The sequence below is a fragment of the Hemibagrus wyckioides genome, linkage group LG09 (genome assembly GCF_019097595.1).
Source record: "Hemibagrus wyckioides isolate EC202008001 linkage group LG09, SWU_Hwy_1.0, whole genome shotgun sequence".
Classification (NCBI taxonomy): domain Eukaryota; kingdom Metazoa; phylum Chordata; class Actinopteri; order Siluriformes; family Bagridae; genus Hemibagrus; species Hemibagrus wyckioides.
This window is the reverse complement of record NC_080718.1, coordinates 26,845,060-26,870,656: the sequence shown is the minus strand read 5'-3', so window position 1 is coordinate 26,870,656 and position 25,597 is coordinate 26,845,060. Positions and strand designations below refer to the sequence as shown.

Below are 25,597 nucleotides of genomic sequence, written 5' to 3'. Positions count from 1 at the left end.
AAAAATATTTTAAAGATAATTCAAGTACATAACTGGAGAAATTGAATTTAGAATTAAAACAAAAAAAACAATAAAAATAAAAATAAATAAATGAAAAACATTGATGGTCAGATTCACCACATCAGTGATGAGGAAAAAATAAATCCAGTTTGTAAAATGTTTCTCTCTCGCAAGTGTACCAGTTTAGACTGAAATATCTCCAGAGATTAACGAAAATTTCTATAAAATAAGATCAAATAAAACTTTAAAAGGAAAAAAAGGAAATTATTTTGCAAGAGACTGCTTCAGATTACAATAAATAAATAAGTAAATAAATATTTATATATATATATATATATGTGAAAAAAATAAATAAATGAAATATTCTATTTATATATATTTAAATATAAGTGCCTACAAAAGTACAAAAATAAATACTTCAATTTATCTTTTAAGACATGAACAGTGGAAAAAAAGTGAAAATACCTGAACAGATAAGTTAAGCACTTATTTACCTCCCTACCTAAAATCTCATTCAGCTCACTGTTTGTTAAAATACCTGGTTTAATAAAACCAGTGCACTACATTTTCACCTCTAAACCTTCATCCTTCAGTTCTAGCTTCAAGACTGGGGCTGGGATTTTTAGGTTTTTACCTCAGCATCATCCTTTTGGTTGAATTTTTCATCAAACACCGTTTCATGTAGCGTGAGAAACCACATACACGCATCTGTTTGTGTCTCTGAGACCCTCAGCAACTCGACACCAACGTGTGATGATTTAGATACATGATTCTCAGGAAGCTATACCTTTTAGCGTCTCTTATTGTTTAGCTCAATTAGCCACATAGTTTGTGCTAACACAAAAACTACAGCTTTTAGCAGCTTTTGTTTTCAGGTTTCCGTGAACATGACTGAAATAATATCTATACATCATAGCTTAATAGCTATAACTCACTAGCAAACCCCAAAACTAGCTAGTTTATTCGCTAGCTGTCAGTCACAGCGAGGTGAAAACGAATGAACAGAACCTCCAGCTAGTCCTTTACTCAGATCGGTGTGATTAAAATAGAGCGAATGTGTGGAAAACCACCCAATCTGGCATCATCGCTAACAATAGCGGCACTCGGAGAGGCTGAGGCGATCGGCATGTGCTTGCTGTCAACAGATGGCTTCTGACACATGATGACGTGCTCAGGATTAGCAAGGATGCTGAGGCTAATTTTAACCTCCAGGACCAAACGGCTGTATGGGGTTTAATCCGATGTCCTTGGCAAGGAATTTCTTTGTTTGGAACAATAGCTGTGTGGTGAAGTGGAGGACTTTGTGCTTTAACATCCATTCATTTCTAGCAGGCTTTCATACGAATTCATTCTTGATTCATATTCTTCATTCTGATTGGTCCAGATGGATTCGAACAGAGTCGTTCTGGCTGCGAAGTACATCCAAATTTTAACGTGTTATTGTTGGTATAGCAACAGCTCGTCTAGCTCCAAGGAAATGACGTAATTAAAAATTTCTACGGAAATAATCGCAACGTGTTTCTTGCCTTCATTTCGTTTTAGAAAATTCAAACAATAACAACACTTTACAGCCAATCAGAATTGAGAATTCGACATAGAACCGACCAATCAGAAGCGAGTATTTTCCATGCTATGAGACGACCCTTGTCCATCACATCACAGCATTCATGCTTCAATAAACAGACCCGAGCTCTCCACATGGATGAATGAAATTCTTTCCCAGTCTCTGAATCCACAGCTCTCTTATCACACACACACACACACACACACATACACACACACGCTAATTTTATCGCCTTACCTCGGCAGGAATGTGCTGTGGACTTCACCGTTAAAGCTTTGATCTCCGTGATGACTAAAACCAGGTCCAGTCCTGCTTTTAACAGCTTAAAGCTTGGCTTGGTCTCGTTCACGGCACGCTCACTCACACACAAACACACACACACACACACATACACACACACACACACACATACACACACCATCTTCGTCATTCAGTCTCATTTATTTAATTTATTTCAATTAACAGGGTAACTATAAAGATGTTTGGGATGAATTAGAGCGGAGACTGTGAGCCAGACCTTCTCGTCCAACATCAGTGCCTGACCTCAGAAATGCGCTTCTAGAGGAACGGTCAAAAATTCCCATAAACACACTCCTAAACCTTGTGGAAAGCCTTCCCAGAAGAGTTGAAGCTGTTATAGCTGCAAAGGGCGGGACAACTCCATATTACATTCATGTGCATGACTCTGTTCAGGACAGTCAAGTTCCTCCACACCAAACTCACTCATCCATGTCTTTATGGACCTTGCTTTGTGCACTGGTGTTCAGCCATGTTGGAACAGGAAGGGTGTTTGGATGGGTGTCCCAAGACTTTTGGCAAGATAGTGTATTTATTTTGGATGCAAAGCTAACAGAAAATGATCAGGTTGAAGTTGCTTCAAATCAAGTCTTATTCCACTATTTTATGACTCTTTTGTGCTAAACAGAACATTTGCTTGATTCAATCTAAGAATCGTAATCGGTGTCCATTATAGGGGTTAAACGAACAGACAGGCTACGTCCAGTGAGTATAATCAGTACTAAAAAGTGAAGAAAACCAGACGAAATGTGTGAACTAGAAAACAAAGCTCAGCCTTAAAGCTAGAAACAATATATAGTAAGATTTTACGACACATACGATGACATCACAGGGTATAAATAGAGAAACTGATCGAGAACGAAACAGAACAGATGAAGACAGTAGGGCAAATAACCAATTACAGGACAGAGGTGGAGTCAGGAGCAAAAAGAAATAATGTTAGTATATACACTATATAGCCAAAAGTTTTGGGACACCTGCCTTTACATGCATATGAATGTAATATGGAGTTGTCCCGCCCTTTGCAGCTATAACAGCTTCAACTCTTCTGGGAAGGCTTTCCACAAGGTTTAGGAGTGTGTTTATGGGAATTTTAGACCATTCCTCTCTAGAAGCACATTTGTGAGGTCAGGCACTGATGTTGGACGAGAAGGTCTGACTCACAGTCTCCACTCTAATTCATCCCAAAGGTGTTCTATCAGGTTGAGGTCAGGACTCTGTGAAGTTCCTCCACACCAAACTCACTCATCCATGTCTTTATGGACCTTGCTGTGTACACTGGTGTGCAGTCATGTTGAAACAGGAAGGGGTCATCCCCAAACTGTTCCCACAAAGAGCATGAAATTGTCCAAAATGTCTTGGTATGAAGCTGAAGTATTAAGAGTTCCTTTCACTGGAACTAAGGGGCCGAGTCCAACCCCTGAAAAACAACACCTGAACTCAATGATTTGGAGGGGTGTCCCAAAACTTTTGGCAATATAGTGTATTATGATGTAAGGAAAAGTGCAGGACATGGAAGCAGACATTATCAGAATTTAAGAGGCAAAATATTAGGTTGAGGTCGTAAACAAGAAAGACAGACACAATCATGGCAGAAATTAAAACCAACAAACAGATTAGCAGAAATAGCGTGATAACAACAAGGACTAGACACATGGATGATACAAACTAGCTGCTTTAAATCTAGTCCATGTGCATTTTAAAGCAGCCAGGACATGGGATATGAGATAACTGAAGAAGAGAGACAGAACTCAGGAAGGCTGCCCTCTGGTGGTCAGGACAGGAAATGTCCAGGCTGGATGGTCAGCTAGGTGCTTTAGCTAAACGGATGATGAGCTAAAATGCTAATAAATTATCTCCCTTCTTCTCTTCTCCTCTTTTGTCATCTACTCGTGTCTTCTTTTCTTTTCTCTTCTCTCATCATCTTCTCTACTCTTCTCTCATCATTTACTCTTCTCTTCTCTCTTCTTTCCTCTCCTCTGCTCTCTTCTGGAAGGTTTTCCACTAGATGTTGGAGTGTATGGGGATTAGTGACCATTCAGCTACGAGAACATTAGTGAGATCAGGCTCTGATGTCAGGTGACTCCAGACTCCAGTTCCAGTTCATCCTGAAGGTGTTCAGTGGGGTTGAGTCAGTCAGGGTTCTGTGCAGGACACTCCAGTTCTTCCACTCCAAACTGATCCTCCACACCTTGTCTTCATGGAGCTCAGGGGCTTTGTGTACAGCTGGAACAGTGTTTGAGCCTATTAGTTCCAGATGTTGTGTATTTGTAGAATTGTGTATGTTGAATTTTGGGGAAACCGTTTGGCAAAGATCCAGTTATGGGTGTGATGGTCAGGGGTGCACATACTTTTGGTCATGAGGTATATTAAACACACAAAATCGCCTGTTTATTAGGAAAAAGGCAACTACAGCCATCTGCTGTTCTGCATTAGCGATGGATTGTGTGTGTGTGTGTGTGTGTGTGGTGCTTCGTACAAATCTATCTTCCTGATAAACTTAGATCCCGGTGAAAGAATAACAAACCCTGAAGCCCATTTATACCCCTGAGGTCAGAGAGCGGGTCAGAGAGTCTGAATCCTTCCAGGAATTACTAATAGAAATCCCAGGCTTTGTGTCAGGGGATGATTTATGGTGTTTGATCGTCCAGCGTGTCGCTATGTGTGATTCGGAGAGATGACGGCGGTGTCTGAACAGTAACCTTACACTTTAACACTGCGCAATATATCATCTGTTACTGCGATAATCGACCAGAGCGATGATGAACTCTCCGTCCTGATTGGTCAGATTCGTTTTCTGTAACAACAGTGTGTCTGCAAATTGCACAGTCATAATAGTGTAATTGTTGCTATAGCAACGCGTAGACAGGGATGATATGTTGTTATGTAAAAAGATAAACATCTTCTAACGTTTTCTGTGATGCTCATGGGAGGAGTCTCCGGTGTCAGCTCTGTGGAACAGTCTCAAATTTAATGCAAGTTTAATTTTGCCAACACAGGAAAATTCAATTTGATTAGATTCAATTAGATTCAGTTATATTTGATTTGATTCAATTAGATTTGATTTGATTCCATTTAAGTCAATTAGAATTGATTAGATTAGATTCAGTTTGATTCGATTCAATTAAATTTGATTCAATTCAATTTGATTTGATACCATTTGATTCAATTCAATTTGATTTGATTTAATTCAATTTGATTTGATTAGATTCAATTCGATTTGATTCAATTCAATTAGATTTGATTCAATTCGTCAAGTTTGATTCGATTTGATTCAATTCGATTTGAATTGATTCGATTTGATTCAGTTTGTTTTGATTCAATTCAATTTGATTCGATTTGATTCAATTGGTTTCTGTTCAGTTTGATTCAGTTAGATTGGATTTGATTCAATTCAATACAATTTCATTCGATTCAATTCAATTTGATTCAGTTAGATTCAATTCAATTTGATTTGATTCAATTCAATTCAGCAGTTTAACAATGGACATTGTGGCAAAGCAGCTTTACGGTAATATAAAAATTCAGAATAAAGTTTCAAAGTTTAATTCATATTTATTTATATCTTTCTTTGTAACAAACTTGTTTTATTAACTTCAAAAGAAAGGAAAAAAGAAAGAGAGAGGAAAAGAGAGAGAGGAAAAGAGAGAGAGAGAGGAAAAAAGAAAGAGAGAGAGGAAAAAAGAAAGACAGAGAAGAAAAAAGAGAGAGAGGAAAAAAGAAAGAGAGAGAGAGGGGGAAAGAGAGAGACTGGAGACTGAACAACTGAATGACAAACAGTAGAAGCTGAAGAACCTGAAGAACCCTTAAGCATTGTAAATGTGTGTGTGTGCGCGCGTGTGTGTGCGCGCGTGTGTGTGCGCGCGTGTGTGTGCGCGCGTGTGTGTGTGCGTGTGTGTGTTCCTCAGACGTTCACTGCGTGGTGTAACTCCCACCTGCGAAAGGCTGGCACCCAGATCGAGAACATCGAGGAAGACTTTAGGAACGGCCTCAAACTCATGCTGCTGCTGGAGGTCATCTCAGGTACGCACGCACACACACACACGTACACACACACGTACACACACACGTACACACACACACGTACACACACACGTACACACACACGTACACACACACGTACACACACACACGTACACGTACACACACATACACATACACACATGTACACACACACACACACACACAGCTTTATTAACTGAACCCAAACCCTTGATCCTGTTGTGTTACAGGTGAGCGGTTACCCAAACCCGACAGAGGGAAAATGAGATTTCACAAAATAGCCAACGTGAACAAAGCTCTGGAGTTCATCACCAGTAAAGGGGTCAAGCTGGTCTCCATTGGCGCTGAAGGTGCCTTCTCATTCCGTCTCTCAGAATTCCATAACTGTGACCGGTTACTGTCTCCTCCTCCTTCTTCATCTTCTTCTTATTTTCTTATGCTTCCTGTTCTTCTTCCTCTTGTTCTATTCCGTCGTCTCCATCGTCTCCTTTTTTCCTCACCTTTTCCGTTTTCTTCTTCTTCTCCTTTCTTCTCCTCCTGCTTCTTACTCGTCTTCTCCGTTTTCTTCTTCTTCTTCTTCCTGTTTTTCTCCTTCTTTATTTTCTTCTTTGATTTCCTCTTCTCTTCTCTTCTCTTCTCTTCTCTTCTCTTCTCTTCTCTTCTCTTCTCTTCTCTTCTTCTCCATCTTCTTCTTCTTCTTCTTCTCTTTCTTCTCCATCTTCTTCTCCTTCCTCTTCTTCTTCTACTTCCTCTCCCTTTTCTTCTTCTCCTCCTTCTTCCCCTGTGAGTCCTGTGTAAACACACGACTGGCACTGTTCATATACACCCTGCCATAGTGTATCAGTTTGTGATTTGGGACACAGCCAGTGCTGATGTGTGGTTCCAGCTCTTCTTCGTGGACACACTGACTGTATAATGATGTGTGCTGCTGCTGTTGTGTGCAGAGATCGTAGATGGGAACGTGAAGATGACTCTCGGAATGATCTGGACCATCATCCTGAGATTCGCCATCCAGGACATCTCCATAGAAGGTACAAAAGCAACAATAAGGCTTAGACTAACTGATAATAATAATAATAATAATAATAAGAATATATATGTAGTAGAAGAAACAAGCTTTTATTCGTGCTGTGTATGTTAAAGCACAGCGAAATTATTTTCTTTAGCTTGGTGATGCTGGGATTCGAACCTCTGACCTTCAACCCAGAGCCTTAACCATTTGAGTCGATTCCATTTGAGGAATAAATAAATAATACGACACACACACACACATACATACACACACACATACACACACACACACATACATACACACACACATACATACACACACACACACACATACACACACACACACACACACACACACACATACACACACACACATACATACACACACACATACACACACACACACACACATACATACACACACACATACACACACACACACACACACACACGCACACACACACACAGGGCTCAACATTGTTTGCTAATGACTCATGAAGACAGTGACAGCGAGCGGATTCCTCTGTAGCTGAGCGAAACCGAGGCGCTGTGGTGTTTATTTAGTCTAATTTAAGGAACGCGAGTGTGAGGTGATTGACAGGCGTAAGTGCCGTAATCAGGACGCTAATCTTTCAGGGCAGAGCAGGTCTGATTCCATGTGACAAATTTCACACTGTTGTTAGAGGTTAAAACGTAGCTCAGATTTAGAATCGCTTATCTAAGTTGTAAAAAATGAACAGATTTTGGAAGACGTCTCCAGTTCTAGTGCTTTGTAACAGCCAGAGCTGTAAGCTGGTCAACATGGGAAAGACTTCGCGAGAGAGAGATGTGTGGTTTCTCTGAAACATATCCTTCTGTGTGTGTTTTATTTATGTATTTTAATTTTTGACAGAGTCTGATGAAGGAACCACTGTTTCTAGCTTCTCTAACATATACTATATTGCCAAAGGTTTTAGGACCTCTGCCTTTACATGCACATGAATGTAATATGGAGTTGGCCCCGCCCTTTGGGACCTGAACATTTTTCCTCACTGATAAAAGTGAAAGCGTGAGACAAGTGGTTATGTAAAGCGAGTGCTGGATTTATCCAATCAGAATTGATGAAGGAAGGAGAGAATGAAGAAAAGAAAGAAAGAAGGAAAGAAAGAAAGAAAGAAAGAAAGAAGGAAAAAAGAAAGAAAGAAGGAAAAAAGAAAGAAAGAAAGAAAGAAAGAAGGAAAAAAGAAAGAAAGAAAGAAAGAAGGAAAGAAAGAAAAAAGAAAGAAAGAAAGAAAGAAAGAAAGAAAGAAGGAAAGAAGGAAAGAAGGAAAAAAAGAAAGAAGGAAAGAAGGAAAAAAAGAAAGAAAGAAAGAAGGAAAAAAAGAAAAAGAAAGAAAGAAAGAAGGATAGAAAGAAAGACAGAAAAAGAGAAAGAAAGAAAGAAAGAAAGAAAGAAAGAAAGAAGGATGGAAAGGAAGAAAGAAAGAAAGAAAGAAAGAAAAAGAGAAAGAAAGAGAAAGAAAGAAAGAAAGAAAGAAAGAAAGAAAGAAAGAAAGAAAGAAAGAAAGAAAGAAAGAAAGAAAGAAAGAAAGAAAGGAGGAAGGAAAGAAAGTGTGAGACGAGTCATTATTTAAAGTGGTCGCGCGCTGGATTTATCCAATCAGGAGTGTTGATGGTGAATATGTAAATAAGTAGTAGGTTGCAAATTCTGTTTAACTGGAGTTTATAACCTCTAACTACATAAACCCAGGATTCTGTTTAACTGGAGTTTATAACCTCTAACTACATAAACCCAGGATTCTGTTTAACTGGAGTTTATAACCTCTAACTACATAAACCCAGGATTCTGTTGAACTGGAGTTTATAACCTCTAACTACATAAACCCAGGATTCTGTTGAACTGGAGTTTATAACCTCTAACTACATAAACCCAGGATTCTGTTGAACTGGAGTTTATAACCTCTAACTACATAAACCCAGGATTCTGTTTAACTGGAGTTTATAACCTCTAACTACATAAACCCAGGATTCTGTTGAACTGGAGTTTATAACCTCTAACTACATAAACCCAGGATTCTGTTTAACTGGAGTTTATAACCTCTAACTACATAAACCCAGGATTCTGTTGAACTGGAGTTTATAACCTCTAACTACATAAACCCAGGATTCTGTTTAACTGGAGTTTATAACCTCTAACTACATAAACCCAGGATTCTGTTGAACTGGAATTGAATGCTCCTCAGATTGAAATGAATTTCTGCTGAAACCTCGTCTGTTTGCTGTGTGCTTTTAGAAACCTCGGCTAAAGAAGGCCTGCTGTTGTGGTGTCAGAGGAAGACGGCTCCTTACAGGAATGTTAACGTCCAGAACTTTCATGTCAGGTGAGAGTCTGATACACACAGTCCAAACACCAAGCAGACAACAAACAGTTAAAGGAAATAAAGGAAAGGAAAATGTCCATCAGTGGAAACATTTTTACATAACACTAGCATATAAACATAAGGTTTATGCTAATGCTAGCGGTAACATATTTGACCTTCTGACCTTTCAATCTGCGTGGTGAAGCTGGAAGGACGGCCTGGCGTTCTGCGCCCTCATCCACAGGCACAGGCCCGACCTCATCGACTACGCCAAGCTCAACAAGGTGTCCCGTGTGACCCCAAGTTAACCTTTGACCCCTGATATTAACTTCACTGATACCGTCTCTAGCTGCGTCCCAAATTACGTACTATACGAACACTATGCACTTACACTATGTGTACACTCGTCCACTGGAGTCAGAGTCATCGGTCATCTTGAAAATGTTTTCTCATTCAGCGGAAGCACCTGGTTAGCCCCACCCCCTTTTCAGCTTTTACGCAAGCAAGGTGCGAGCGCTGAGTACACGAAGTGTCCAACATTCCACCTTAGTTGAGTAAGTGAATCTTCCAGGTTCTTGAAGTGCACTTCTTCTTCACACTATTTCTACTATACAATAGCGTAGTGTATAAGTACACTATGTTGCCAAAAGTTTTGGGACACCCCTCCAAATCATTGAATTCAGGTGTTGTTTTTCAGGGGTTGGGCTCGGCCCCTTAGTTCCAGTGAAAGGAACTCTTAATGCTTCAGCTTCATACCAAGACATTTTGGACAATTTCATGCCCCTAACATTGTGGGAACAGTTTGGGGATGACCCCTTCCTGTTCCAACATGACTGCACTCTAATTCGCTCTAATTCATCCCAAAGGTGTTCTGTGGGGTTGAGGTCAGGACTCTGTGAAGTTCCTCCACACCAAACTCACTCATCCATTTTTATGGACCTTGCTTTGTGCACTGGTGTGCAGTCATGTTGGAACAGGAAGGGGTCATCCCCAAACTGTTCCCACAAAGTTAGGGGGCATGAAATATCCAAAATGTCTTGAAGCTGAAGCATTAAGAGTTCCTTTCACTGGAACTAAGGGGCCGAGCCCAACCCCTGAAAAACAACACCTGAATTCAATGATTTTGAGGGGTGTCCCAAAACTTTTGGCAATATAGTGTATGTGATTTGGGACGCAGGGCTTGAAGCCATCACATTAATGTCAAATCACCATAAAGTTTACGCTAATGAGTGATTTGTTACGTCATAACATCACCTACAAAACGGTTTCATTCAACTGTTTGAGATTCAGAAAGACTAACCACTCATACTAATCAGTTTTTTCCCCCAACAGCCTGTTCATCAGAAATACAAACATCTACAGAACCGAAACTAGCTAGTTTTTCTTTTCAGCTTCTCACCTGCGAAAGTTCATCACACTTTTCTCTGAATGCAACAGAGAGACCCTGCGTTTTCCAACCCCAGAATAGCTGCAGGAATTTAGACCACAGATGCCTTCTGATAAATAAAGAATTCACAGGGAACGTTCTTTTGGTGCTATTTTAGTCGCTAGTTTGTCACTGCAGAGCCTGGAGAAGCATGACTGTTACTAATACACACTATACACACACTGAAGCCACTTAGCGACTAAGCTAAAGGGCTTCAGGATGTAAAAATATATACAAATATATATAGTTAATAATAATACTTTAGTTTACAGTTATCAGCGAGTTTTTATAGTCGTTGTATAATTAGCTTAGCTTTGCTTTCACCTCAGGTTAGCTGTAGCATAAACGGCTCCGTGGTGGAACCGTAACAGACACGATGAAGGAAACAGAATCGGTTTGTGAAGTGAAAAGACAACGTGATGTCATTATGTGGTACAGCATACTGTTTAGCAAGCTTTGTGCTAATGTAAACAAAGTTACTAATATAAACACATTGTGATGGAGCAGCTAGCATCAGCTAGCTAATGTAAACACAGTGTAATGGACCAGACTGCAATAGCTAGCTAACATAGACACACTTATAGCTTAAGTAGCGATAGCTAGCTAATGTACAAAACTGTAATGGACTAGACAGCAATAGCTAGTTAACATAGACACACTTATAGCTTAAGTAGCGATAGCTAGCTAATGTACAAAACTGTAATGGACTAGACAGCAATAGCTAGTTAACATAGACACACTTATAGCTTAAGTAGCGATAGCTAGCTAATGTAAACACACAGTAATGGACTTGATAAAATATATATGGTGTAAAGCTTTGATGTCTTTAGCTAGCTAATATAAACATACATTTATGTGTTATGCAACTTTGGCTAGCTAAAATTCACACAGTTGTATGTTACGTAGCTATAGCTAGCTTATGTGAACGGTGCAATAGGCTGAAAAACATGAGCTAGCTAACATAACATGCACTTATAGTTTGAGACGCACCAGCCAGCTAATGTAAACACGCTGTAATGGATTAGATAGGAATTTTTTTTAGAAAAGTTATGTAGCTTTCAAACAGCTGTACGTTACGTAGCTGTAGCTAGCTAATGTAAACACAGCATCTTGGACTGGACAACTAGCGCTTTGTATGCTAATCTGTGGTCCTTTTTAGTGAGTTTGAGGTCATCAAGGATTTTATTAGATGCTGAAGTCAAAAGATTTATTTAGGCAAGCCAGGCCAGTCAGTTCAGTCTGGGGTAAACGGGAACACACACACACACACACACACAGCTGTTGCACTTGGCAACGTCCAGGTAATACTATGGTCAGGGTAATCCTCAGGTTTTTGACCCAGGCTCTGTGTTCTAGTAAAGAGACATCAGAAAGTCCCCGTGGATCTGCTGGAGCCTTTTTACTGGCATACAGAGAACAATAGCACACACACACACACACACACACACACAGGTACCCCTAAATATCCGATCTGACTCATGGACCCATAAGGGATCAGTTGTTCAGAATCCATCTGAGAATAGACGAGCAGGTTTGAGGCTTCAGACATGAACAGCTGAGAAATTCAGTCGTTCACCGCGTCAGAAAAAGTAAACACGATCAGATGTGCCGCGTTAGTCCATCCTTCAGGTCAAATTGTGTACTTCAGAATGCTAGTCATCTTTCCATGGTAAAAGATTCTAGCAAAAGACACTTCCAAACCTAATGAAAGATCACTCCGGAAAAGGTCTGACTAGAATAAACAAGGCTAATCAGGTCGTATTAGCTGCTAACATACGGCTTAGTAAATCTGTGGGAACCTGAGTGCCGTTATAGCTTAAGTATCTATACTGTAGCTTGCTAATGTAAACACACATGTATGGGTTATGTAGCAATTGCTAGCTAACATTTACACAGGTGTACGTTACTTAACTATAACTAGCTAACATACACATACTTATATCTTGAGTAGCTATAGCTAGCTTATGTAAACAGACTGTAATGGACTAGACTGCAATAGCTAGCTAACAGACACAATTATAGCTTAAGTATCCATAGCTAGCTAATGTAAACACACATTTATGTGTGCAGTAGCTAGCTAACATTCACACAGGTGTATGTTACCTTTTTAAAAAAAAAGCTTTTGTAAAAACAGTGTAATAGACTTTACACATTGAACACATTAGCTAGCTAACATAACACACAATTTTAGCGTGAGTAGCAATAGGAAGCTAATGTAAACACACTATAATAGACTAGATAAGAATAGGTACCTAACATAGACACAATTATAGCTTAGGTACCAATATCTAGCAAATGTCTACACACATTTATGGGTTATCTAGCTATAGCTAGCTTACGTATTATAGCTTAATTATAGCTTAATTATCTACAGCTAGCTAACATACACACAGTTATGGGTTACATAGCAACAGCTAGCTAAAATTTGCACAGTTATAGGTTATGGAGCTATTGCTAGCTTATGTAAACAAAGTCTAATGGACTAGACAGCAATAGCTAGCTAACATAGACACTTATAGCTTTAGTAGCAAGAGCTAGCCAGCATGTTCCCACTAGATAATTGCTAGCTATTGCTAAATTAAGCACCAAAGACAACTTATGGTTCCATAATAATAATAATTATAATAATAATAACTAGATTTAGTTGTGACAAACTTTGATGTAGGCTTGACAAAGGAAGTAGACATCACTTGACATCACTTGACATCACTTGGACACACGTCACGCAGTTCTCCACAATGTGCTGAGCGTTTTGATATGTCGTGTATGTTGCGGTAGTTTTCTGATTTCGCAAATTTTGGGGTGTGACACGCACGTGACGTCACGTGAAGTCATGCGCACACACGTCACAAAGTTCCCCTCATTGTGCTGAGTGTTTGGATATGTAACGTGTACGTTGCGGTAGTTTTGCGATTTCGCTAATTCTGGGGGTTTGCATGCATATCTAAGTCACGTCACGTGACATCATCAGAACACACGTCACGAAGTTCCCTTAATAATAATAATAATAATAATAATAATAATAATAATAATAATAATAATAATAGTAGTAGTAGTAAAGACGCTGCTCCTAACGCTGGATGTGGTGTGTACAGGACGATCCTCTGGGGAACCTGAATCTGGCGTTTGACGTGGCGGAGAAACATCTGGATATTCCCAAGATGCTGGACGCAGAAGGTGAGATGTTCTGGACCGAACACATGCTTTTGGATTAAAGTGTTAGCGTGAAATAAATACTTTAGTACTCGATGACATCACTGCAGGTGTTCTAGTCGTTTCTTGAGGCTCATCTTCTCTTTCCTGTGAGTTTGTGAGGAAACATGGATCTCTGCTCTTCTGTTTAAGACCTACAGCTTTATTACAGCCTTAATAAAGATTAATGAATATTCATATTAAATTCATATTAATTTCAGCACAGTGAACTTCATTAAGAAAATGATAAGTATCTCTTATCTCATTCTTGTCTCTCATTCTTCTCTTCTCTTCTCTTCTCTTCTCTTCTCTTCTCTTCTCTTCTCTTCTCTTCTCTTCTCTTCTCATTCTTTTTTCATCTCATTGGCTTCTCTTCTCTTCTCTTCTCTTCTCTTCTCTTCTCTTCTTATTGGCTTCTCTTCTCTTCGGCTTATTTTCTCTTCTCTTCTCTTCTCTTCTCTTCTCTTCTCTTCTCTTCTCTTCTCTTCTCTTCTCATTCTTTTCTCATCTTATTGGCTTCTCTTCTCTTCTCTTCTCTTCTCTTCTCTTCTCTTCTCTTCTCTTCTCTTCTCTTCTCTTCTCTTCTCTTCTCTTCTCTGTTCTATTGTTCTGTTCTGTTCTCTTCTCTGTTTCTTCTGTCTTTTTTCTTTTCTTTTTTTTCCGTTTATTTTCTATTCTTTTCTTTTCCATCCTCTTTCTTTCATTTTCTGTACTTTATTTTTTCGATCTCTTCTTTTTCACTTTCTCCTCCATTTCTCTCTTCTCTCTTTTCCCTCTCTTGCATTGTAACTGTTCTTCTTCTCATCTACACTCTTCTCATCTGCTTCCTGTTCCCCTGAGCATTCCTCTTGTCTCTGCTTGTTTTCTCTCCTCTTTGTCGATCCTCTCTTTTCTCCTCTTCTCTCTCTCTAGACATTGTGAACACTCCTAAACCTGATGAGAGAGCCATAATGACCTACGTCTCCTGCTTCTACCACGCTTTCGCTGGAGCAGAACAGGTAAAGTGTCTATGTGAATACAAGATATGTGCTTCAGTATTGAACACCCATCCATTAATCTCTCCATCCATCCATCCATCCATCCATCCATTCATCCATCCATCCATCTGTGATTTTTTTTTATCGATCTGCAGGCTGAGACCGCTGCTAACCGCATCTGTAAAGTTCTGGGGGTGAATCAGGAGAACGAGAAGCTCATGGAGGATTATGAGAGACTGGCTAGTGAGGTACACACATACACACACACACACACACATACACACACACGCATATACATACACACACACACTCATATACATACATACACACATGCACACAAACACACATGCAAGGACACACACACACACACACACACACAACCTGCCACACCTCTCCTCTCCCTCTATCCCTCCTCTCCTCTCCTCTCCTCTCCTCTCCTCTCCTCTCCTCTCCTCTCCTCTCTCTCTCTCTCTCTCTCTCCCTCTCTCCTCTTCCTCTCTCCTCTCCTCTCCTCTCCTCAGTTGTTGGAGTGGATTAGGCGTACCACCCCGTGGTTGGAGAACCGAGTGACGGAGAAGTCCGTGGCTCTGATGCAGCGTAAGCTGGAGGATTTCCGTGATTATCGTCGCCTTCACAAGCCTCCCAAAGTGCAGGAGAAATGTCAGCTGGAGATCAACTTCAACACGCTGCAGACCAAACTGCGCATCAGCAACCGGCCTGCCTTCATGCCCTCTGAGGGGAAGATGGTGTCGGTGAGACAGACTCACTCCAACCACAAGACATAAATATAAATATAAATAAAAAATATAAAACCGTATAATTAGTTAATTAATTAATTGTGTTGCTTTTTAGTAAATTAAGCTGATGATATGAATGGAATAAAGCATTTCAGAACACAAAAATATAAGAAAATAATCAAAAATAATAATTAAAATAAAAATATTTTTACGTTATCTTGGATGTGGTGACCTGGAGTGAATTTTAAATATATATTAGCATGCTAACTATGTTACTTTTTAATAGCTAGCTAGCTAAAGTTTCATTAGCTCAGTAAAGTTAGTCGGTTACACAAATTACAAAAGAAAATAAAAAAGAAAAAATGTACAAAATTAAAATGTCGATTTTTAAATCTCACCTTATACAACGTTATATGAACGTTATATAAGCGTTATATAACGTTTAAACGAACCGTAAGTCAGTTTCCCGGACATTCTGGAACAAAAACAGATCAAATCTACGATGCGTCGCTGTTTAGTACATTAAGCTGACGATATGAGAGGAATGGACATGCTGTTATAGAAGAATAATCAACTTTAGATAAGTTAGCAATAGCTGATTATGAAGTGTTTTACTTCTTATGCTACACACAGTCATGTCCTTAATAATAACAATAATAATATACGTTACCTTGAATGTGGTGACCTGGAGTGGATTTGAAATATATATTAGCTTGCTAAATATGTTACTACTTAATAGCTAGCTAGCTAAAGATAGCAGAAAGGTTTCATTGGCTTAGTCGGTTACACATCTGTCTCATGTCACTTTTGAAGAAGGAACTGCATTAAGATGTTTCTTGCCAGCTTTGATCCGAGAGATCTACCTTCACACCTCGTCCAAATAATAACTGTCTGAATAAGGAAGGATTTTCTGATGCTTGCTGCTTACAAGAAAAAAAAAACAGAAGGACTGACCACTGGAAAACCGCTGGTCATGAATCGAGAGCTGTGGTTTTTAATAAGAATGACGTGAAGCTCACTAGCATCGTGATCGTCCTCATGTCCACTGACAGCTGAGCAGATAGAAGGACGGCACAGAATGCCGCAAAACCCACAGGATAGCGTTCAGTACAGTGGTGGCAAAGACGCGACGTGAACGAAACGTGACCGGAGACGATCTCTGTCGTTGTGATCGTTGTGAAGTCTAACGTAAATGGACACGTTATCACGCTTTCATATCAAATTCATTTTGCAGCTTTATACTCAATCCTTAGTTTGTAGTCATTTGAGTAGCTTCACTAAGTGTGTGTGTGTATGTGTGTGTGTAGGACATAGCGAGTGCGTGGCAGGGTCTGGAGCAGGCGGAGAAAGGCTACGAGGAATGGCTGCTAACAGAGATCCGCAAACTCCTGAGGGTTGACCACCTGGCTGAGAAATTCCACCAGAAAGCCACCACTCATGAGACCTGGGCTTCAGGTGGGAGAAGATTAATACAGAGAATCCTGATATAAACACGCTGTTTTATTTACACTGTTAAACTGTGTGTGTGTGTGTGTAACAGGTAAGGAAGAGCTCTTGGTGAAGAAGGACTACGAATCTGCTTCACTGATGGAAGTACGAGCTTTGCTGAGGAAACACGAAGCGTTCGAGAGCGACCTCTCGGCTCATCAGGACAGAGTGGAGCAGATCGCTGCCATTGCACAGGAACTTAAGTACGACCTTTAAAGATCACTGGATAATAACTACACGTAGATACAGAGATAGAGAGATAGATACTTTATTCATCCCAAATGGAAATTTACAAAACACTTTACATACACTACACACTTACACTACGCACTCTGTACCCTAGCATCTGGCGTACGAATGTTAGAAGGGTTGCATTGTCTCAAACTGATCACTGTAAGATGTTTCCCAGTCGATGATGTCGTAACGCGACTTTGCTAGCTTTCGCATTTAGAATAGATTTGTGGGATAATTTATAAGACGTTTATAAGACGTCTCGTCCACTGGAGTCGTCAGCCATCTTGACAAATGAGTCGTCAGCTATCTTAAAAATGAGTTGTTAGCCTTCTTGAAAATAAGTCGTCAGCCATTTTGAAAATAAGTCTTAGCCTTCTTGAAAATCACTCGTCAGCCTTCTTGAAAATGACTCGTCAGCCATCTTGAAAATGACTCGTCAGCCATCTTGAAAATGACTCGTCAGCCATCTTGAAAATGACTCGTCAGCCTTCTTGAAAATGACTCGTCAGCCATCTTGAAAATGACTCGTCAGCCATCTTGAAAATGAGTTGAATGAAATCTTACTCATTACATTTTTAAACTCTGGCATGACTATGGAGATATCGCTAACGTGGAGGATTATGGGTAATTTGCATCGCAACGTTTTTGTCCATTAACGTCTTGGAGTCGACATGTCACATGTTTTTGCTAGCGAGCCGCGGGATTGAAATAACTTGTGCTGTGTGTATTTAGGTGCATATTGTGTCACCGCTATCCTGTTTTAGCTCACGCTATCTCCCTCTGTGTGTGTGTGTGTGATAATGATACACACATCCTGAGTGAAAGATAAACCCAACCTTTCTCGCCTTCCGTGACATAGCTAAAGGCTCAGTTCACCTCGTCGCTTATCCGGCTAATCTGCTTGACCTCGTCCACCGAACCGAAAAGCGTCAGAACGGAGCGTCTCCTTTACGCCAGCAGCAGCAGACACATAGCGTGACTTTATAAGGCTTTATTGTGGAGAGTGTGTTATCTCCATGTCGCTAGCTTTATCTTAGGTGTCAATTAAACATGTTAAGGTGTGTGACCTTCATGGCATGAGACAGCAACAAGAGATACTGAATAAAAACACTAATAATAACCTCTAATAAAGTACAGCAGCATCTGATCTTTGATATTGTGATGATTTCTGTGTAATATTCAGGGAAGGAGTCTCCAGTTTCAGTGTTGTAGCTGTAGGTTTTTTAATGTGTGTGTGTGTGTGTGTGTGTGTGTATGGGTGGGTATGTGTTGGTATGTTTGTGTATATATTTGTGTATATGTTTGTGTGTGTGTGTATTTGTATCTATCTATCTATCTATCTATCTATCTATCTATCTATCTATCTATATATATATATATATATATATATATATATATATATATATATATATATATATATATATATATATATATATATATGTGTGTGTGTGTGTGTGTGTGTGTATGTTAGCATATGTGTTTGTGTGTGTGTGTACTTATGTGTGTGTATGTGTTTGTGTGTGTGTGTATGTGTATATACGTGTATGTGTGTCTATATTTCTGTGTGTGTGTGTGTGTGGGTGGGTATGTGGGTATGTATATATGTATATGTACACTATATTGCCAAAAGTATTCGCTCACCCATCCAAATAATCAGAATCAGGTGTTCCAATCACTTCCATGGCCACAGGTGTATAAAATCAAGCACCTAGGCATGCAGACTGTTTTTACAAACATTTGTGAAAGAATGGGTCGCTCTCAGGAGCTCAGTGAATTCCAGTGTGGAACTGTGATAGGATGCCACCTGTGCAACAAATCCAGTCGTGAAATTTCCTCGCTCCTAAATATTCCACAGTCAACTGTCTGCTGTATTATAAGAACGTGGAAGTGTTTGGGAACGACAGCAACTCAGCCACGGAGTGGTAGGCCACGTAAACTGACGGAGCGGGGTCAGCGGATGCTGAGGCGCATAGTGTGAAGAGGTCACCAACTTTCTGCAGAGTCCATCGCTACAGACCTCCAAACTTCATGTGGCCTTCAGATTAGCTCAAGAACAGTGCGCAGAGAGCTTCATGGAATGGGTTTCCATGGCCGAGCAGCTGCATCCAAGCCATACATCACCAAGTGCAATGCAAAGCGTCGGATGCAGTGGTGTAAAGCACGCTGGCACTGGACTCTAGAGCAGTGGAGACGCGTTCTCTGGAGTGACGAATCGCGCTTCTCCATCTGGCAATCTGATGGACGAGTCTGGGTTTGGCGGTTGCCAGGAGAACGGTACTTGTCTGACTGCATTGTGCCAAGTGTAAAGTTTGGTGGAGGGGGGATTATGGTGTGGGGTTGTTTTTCAGGAGCTGGGCTTGGCCCCTTAGTTCCAGTGAAAGGAACTCTGAATGCTTCACCATACCAAGACATTTTGGACAATTCCATGCTCCCAACTTTGTGGGAACAGTTTGGAGCTGGCCCCTTCCTCTTCCAACATGACTGTGCACCAGTGACCAAAGCAAGGTCCATAAAGACATGGATGACAGAGTCTGGTGTGGATGAACTTGACTGGCCTGCACAGAGTCCTGACCTCAACCCGATAGAACACCTTTGGGATGAATTAGAGCGGAGACTGAGAGCCAGGCCTTCTCGTCCAACATCAGTGTGTGACCTCACAAATGCGCTTCTGGAAGAATGGTCAAAAATTCCCATAAACACACTCCTAAACCTTGTGGACAGCCTTCCCAGAAGAGTTGAAGCTGTTATAGCTGCAAAGGGTGGACCGACGTCATATTGAACCCTATGGATTAGGAATGGGATGTCACTTAAGTTCATATGCGAGTCAAGGCAGGTGAGCAAATACTTTTGGCAGTATAGTGTATATATAATATATATATACGGTATATCTATCTATCTATCTATCTATCTATCTATCTATCTATCTATCTATCTATCTATCTATCTATCTATCTATCTATCTATATGTATATGTAAGCATAATAATGTGAACAAATTATTGAATAGGATGGTTACCTGACTGTGTGTGTGTGAGACAGTGAGTTGGACTATCATGATGTGGCAGCAGTAAATCAGAGGTGTCAGAGTATCTGTGATGTGTGGGACAAACTCGGGACTCTCACCCAGAAACGCCGCGAAGCACTGGAGGTACAGTGTGTGTTTAACCTAACAGACAATTATTTATTGTTTGGAAAATAATGCTGAATAGTGTGTGTGTGTGCGTGTGTATTCAGAGGACCGAGAAGCTTCTGGAAACAGTGGAGCAGCTGTTCCTGGAGTACGCAAAGAGATCTGCTCCCTTCAACAACTGGATGGAGGGAGCCATGGAGGACCTGCAGGACATGTTCATAGTGCACACTATTGAGGAAGTCCAGGTGCACACACACACACACACACACACACACAAACACATACACAAACACACACACATACAAACATACATGCATTTTTTTTATTATTATAATGCTATACTTCTATGCGTGTGTGTGTGGTGTGTGTGTGTGTAGAGTCTCATCACAGCCCACGAACAATTTAAAGCCACTCTCCCAGAGGCGGACGCAGAGAGACAGGCCATCCTGGGCATCCAGCAGGAAGTGCAGAAGATTTTCCATAGTTACGGTATCCGTGGCGACCTTATCAACCCCTACAGCACCATCAGCCCTGAGGAGATCATGAGCAAGTGGGACAAGGTTTGACACACACACACTTTATCTCTCTCTCTCTCTCTCTCTCACACACACACACACACACACACACTGAATATGTGTGTGTGTGTGTGTGTGTGTGTGTAGGTAAAGAAGCTGGTTCCTCAGAGAGATAGCGCTCTGCAGGAGGAACTAGCGCGCCAGCATGCTAACGAGAGGCTCCGGCGTCAGTTTGCTGCCCAGGCCAACATCATCGGGCCCTGGATCCAGACCCGGTTGGAGGTGCGGCTTTTGATCCTTTACACTTTACACTTTCTTACACACACACACACACACAAATACAAAAGAAAATTCAAGTTTAAATTTTAGACTGATTTATTTTTAGTTAATAAATGATTAAAACCTAATAATTATTTATTTCTGATTTAATTCTAAAAGTTACTTATAACTGATATATGAGTAAATATTTATTTATTTATAAATAAAATAAATCTTTAATTATTTTTATTTTATTTATGAATAAATAAATATTCAATATTTGAAAGGATTTTAAAGACGGACAGGAGATGATCGGTGTGTGTGTGTGTGTGTGTGTGTGTGACAGGAGATTGGCCGATGCTCCCTGGAACTGGGCGGGACTTTGGAGGATCAGATGACTCACCTGAAGCAATGCGAGCATGTGATCGTCTCCTATAAACCCAACATTGATAAACTGGAGGGAGACCATCAGCTCATCCAGGAGTCGCTCATATTCGACAACAAACACACCAGCTACACCATGGAGGTATACACACACGGAGAGAGAGAGAGAGAGAGAGAGAGAGAGAGAGAGAGAGAGAGAAAGTACATGACTTGCTGCAATTTATATACAAGCTGCTATCAAAATATCATCAGTTTAGGATAAATATCCTGGGTGAAAATAGTCACATGATGAAATCCTGCTCTCTGATTGGCCAGTTCAAGAAATGTGTCAGTCTCAGTCTTTCACTGTAACACACGTGAATTGTGTTATAAATGTTTTGCTTCTTTCTAAGTGTTTGTCTTCTGTTCTATTTGTTCCTTCGCTCCCTCTTTCCCTCCAGCATATCCGTGTTGGATGGGAGCTGCTCCTGACCACCATCGCTCGCACCATCAACGAGATCGAGACTCAGATTCTGACTCGAGACGCCAAAGGCATCAGCCAGGAGCAGATGAGCGAGTTCCGCTCCTCATTCAAACACTTCGATCGGGTACTGTCCTCAGATCAGGCTTTATTATAATTCATACACTAAACATTATAACTAATCCCCTGTTACTGTCCTCAGATCAGGCTTTATTATAATTCATACACTAAACATTATAACTAATCCCCTGTTACCGATCTCAGATCAGGCTTTAATTAGAATACAAATCTTTAATTATAATTTATACAATAAACACTATAACTAATCCCCAGTAACTGTTCTCAGACCAGTCTTTAATAAACTATTCATGAACTAAACACAATGACTAATCCCGCTACAGTTCTCAGATCAGTCATTATTTATACTACATACACTAAACACTGCAACAAATCCCCTGTTACTGTTCTTAGATCAGTCCTTAATTGTAATTCATACACTAAACACTATAACTAATCCCCTGTTACTGTTTTCAGATCAGTCTCTAATATTTGTTTCTCCCCTCCAATAAGATCAGATATGTCTTGACACTTGTGTAGAATTAGGATGATTAATGTGTGTGTGTGTGTGTGTATGTATGTGTGTGTGTCTGTGTGGGGCCTCCATTCTCGATCTCTTTAATGTGTGTATTGCTTCCTCAATTGTGGACCTTCATTTCTGGATCCCTGACCATTGACCCTGACCTTGCAGAAGAAGAACGGTGCGATGGACACTGATGACTTTAGGGCATGTCTCATTTCAATGGGCTATGACCTGGTAGGCATGAGCCTATATATCGTATACTCACTCATCATTCCAACATCCTCCACTCTAGTGTTTAATGTCAGTATATGTGTGTGTGTGTGTGTGTGTGTGTGTGTGTGTGTGTGTGTGTGTGTGTGTGTGTCAGGGAGAGGTGGAGTTTGCCCGGATCATGCTGCTGGTTGACCCAAATGCTACCGGAGTCGTCACCTTCCAGTCCTTCATCGACTTCATGACCAGAGAGACTGGAGACACGGACACGGCAGATCAGGTGGTCGCTTCCTTCAGGATCCTTGCTGCAGACAAGGTGAGTGTGTGTGAGTGTGTGTGTGAGAGAGAGATAAAGTAAATGACTAGCTGCAATTTATATACTAGGTGTTATCAGAATATCGTGAGATTGTGTGTGTATGTGTGTAAGTATGTGAGATCCCCAGCTTGCTTTCTTCCCATAGTGCATTCAGGTTCCATGTGTTCCCATTAAAGAGACGCACACACACCCGGTCATCCATGTGATGTAAAACATGATTCATCAGACCAGGCCACCTTCCTTCATTGTTCAGTGGTCCAGTTCTGATGTCCATTGTTGGCACTTTCAGTGGTGCACAGGGGTCAGCATGGGCACCCTGACTGATCTGCAGTTGTACAGCCCCATACCCAACAAACTGTCCTGCACTGTGTATTCTGACCCCTTTCTATCAGAACCAGCATTAACTTCTTCAGCAGTTTGAGCAACAGTAGCTCGTCTGTTGGATCGGATCACACGGGTCAGCCTTCTCTCCCCACGTGCAACAATGTGCCTTGACCGCCCATGACCCTGTCACCAGTTCACCACTGTTCCTTCCTTGGACCCCTTTTGATAGATACTGACCACTGCAGACCGGGAACACCCCACAAGAGCTGCAGTTTTGGAGATGCTCTGATCCAGTGGTCTAGCCATCACAATCTGGCCCTTTTGGTCAAACTCGCTCAAATCCTTACGCTTGTCCATTTTTCCTGCTTCTAACATCAACTTTGAGGACAAAATGTTCACTTACTGTCTAATATATCCCACCCACTAACAGGTGCCATGATGAGGAGATACTCAGTCTTATTCACTTCACCTCTCAGTGGTCATAATGTTCTGGCTGATTGATGTATATTAGGTGGAAATTAGATTTTTTTATGTACATATCAGTATGAATGGGACAAGTGTTGCTTGGTCACGGTTATTAATTGTTTACTAATATTTATTTTTTCTATTAAATCCTGTCTCCTCCAGCCGTACATCCTGATAGATGAGTTGAGACGGGAGCTTCCTCACGACCAGGCTGAGTACTGCATCTCCAGGATGCCTCCGTACACCGGACCCGGGGCCGTACCGGGAGCTCTGGACTACACCGCCTTCTCCACCGCCCTCTACGGCGAGAGCGACCTTTAACCTCACACACACAAACACATATGTGTACACACACACACACACACACACAAATAACTATGAGGACAAACAGATCACCAGTGCTGTTCCATAAGGATGAAATATTTTGTATAAAATTTTAACCAGAATTGATTTTGTTAGACAACAAAAATTTGGAGAAAGAAAATTTGGGTTTGATTCTCTGGATTAATCCCACAATCCTTTATATATAGATGGAAATATTTACCACAGTCATGAATGTATTGAATTTAAACACAGTGCTGTAGCTCATGAAAATGTGTCACATGCAGAGATATGCTCGTGTGTGTGTGTGTGTGTGTGTGTGTGTGTGTGTGTGTGTGTGTGGTAATATTTCCACTAATAGCCGTTTCCAATGATAACACCTCATACTAAAGCATCATCTTCATACATATACAGAGAGCTGCAGGGACGCCGTACGTCTGTGATCATCACTCTGGTTTCCTCAACAAACCTCCAGTAGGATTTTCTTTCCACCAGCTTTTGGATTATTGTAGAAAATACGCTCTGTAAACAAACGTCGATCATTTTTACAAATCTTTTTCCTCAAGATGATCAACTTTTATAAATTTTGAAGCTTAAATCTAATCAGTAAACAAGCTCCGCCTCACACACAGCCACATGACTTCAACATCATCACCTCCACTGAGCTTCTCTTTCTCTTCCACTCTTTATTTAGAATCATCTCTCCTGATCAGCTCTTCTGCTGTTTTACTGAATGAATCTGACTCAATGAACAGTTTTGAAAGTGTGTGTGTGTTTGTATGTGTGTGTGTGTGTGTTATTAGTAGAAACACAAAGAGGCTGCTGTAGTAATACGGAGTGATGATGTTTAATGCCCCTGACCTTCTCTATAGCCACTCGTTCACGTCACCACCGCCTCTTTCAAGACTTGAAACATGACGTGTTGTAGAATAAAACATGAAAATATCTGGAAGTGATTTGATATTTCAGGTATTTAGCCAAAAGAAATCTATTCAAATAAACCGTCGACTTCAGGACCAGGGAACAGGAAGTGAACTCGTTCCTGCAGCACTCTATAGACAGCAGGGGTGTGTGTGTGTGTGTGTGTGTGTGTGTGTGTGGTTTAAAATGACAAAACTACATTTTCAATTTATTGTTCATAAATGATAAGAATCAAACCTGACTAATATTCAAAACGCTCTTTTAGCACGCTTCATCTAGCCAGTTGTGAGACTCCTCTAACATCACACCATACTGTAGCATTACAAAGAATTTACCATTGAACTATTTTGTCAGTGTGGAAATAAAAAGATTGAAAAAACAGTGGTCTCGTTTTGTCTGAATCTGATTTCTACAAATACAGAAAATCCTTTTTTTAAAGATGTTTAT

General features: G+C 40.5%; 1 protein-coding gene across 1 annotated transcript in view; it reads left to right on the top strand.

The window, feature by feature from the left end:
- Positions 1-25,531, top strand: part of actn2b (actinin, alpha 2b) — a 26,815-nt gene extending 1,284 nt beyond the window's left edge. The window contains exons 2-21 of the mRNA XM_058398513.1: positions 5,770-5,884; positions 6,094-6,213; positions 6,808-6,894; positions 9,147-9,234; positions 9,419-9,497; positions 13,735-13,816; positions 14,744-14,829; positions 14,964-15,056; positions 15,330-15,560; positions 16,853-17,000; positions 17,086-17,236; positions 20,306-20,414; positions 20,501-20,641; positions 20,774-20,956; positions 21,059-21,193; positions 21,516-21,695; positions 21,994-22,140; positions 22,762-22,827; positions 22,961-23,119; positions 24,071-25,531. Of these exons, the coding sequence (XP_058254496.1) occupies positions 5,770-5,884; positions 6,094-6,213; positions 6,808-6,894; positions 9,147-9,234; positions 9,419-9,497; positions 13,735-13,816; positions 14,744-14,829; positions 14,964-15,056; positions 15,330-15,560; positions 16,853-17,000; positions 17,086-17,236; positions 20,306-20,414; positions 20,501-20,641; positions 20,774-20,956; positions 21,059-21,193; positions 21,516-21,695; positions 21,994-22,140; positions 22,762-22,827; positions 22,961-23,119; positions 24,071-24,229 (2,559 nt within the window). The 3' untranslated portion in view covers positions 24,230-25,531. The remainder of the gene's footprint in view (positions 1-5,769; positions 5,885-6,093; positions 6,214-6,807; positions 6,895-9,146; positions 9,235-9,418; positions 9,498-13,734; positions 13,817-14,743; positions 14,830-14,963; positions 15,057-15,329; positions 15,561-16,852; positions 17,001-17,085; positions 17,237-20,305; positions 20,415-20,500; positions 20,642-20,773; positions 20,957-21,058; positions 21,194-21,515; positions 21,696-21,993; positions 22,141-22,761; positions 22,828-22,960; positions 23,120-24,070) is intronic.
- Positions 25,532-25,597: the final 66 nt, after the last annotated feature.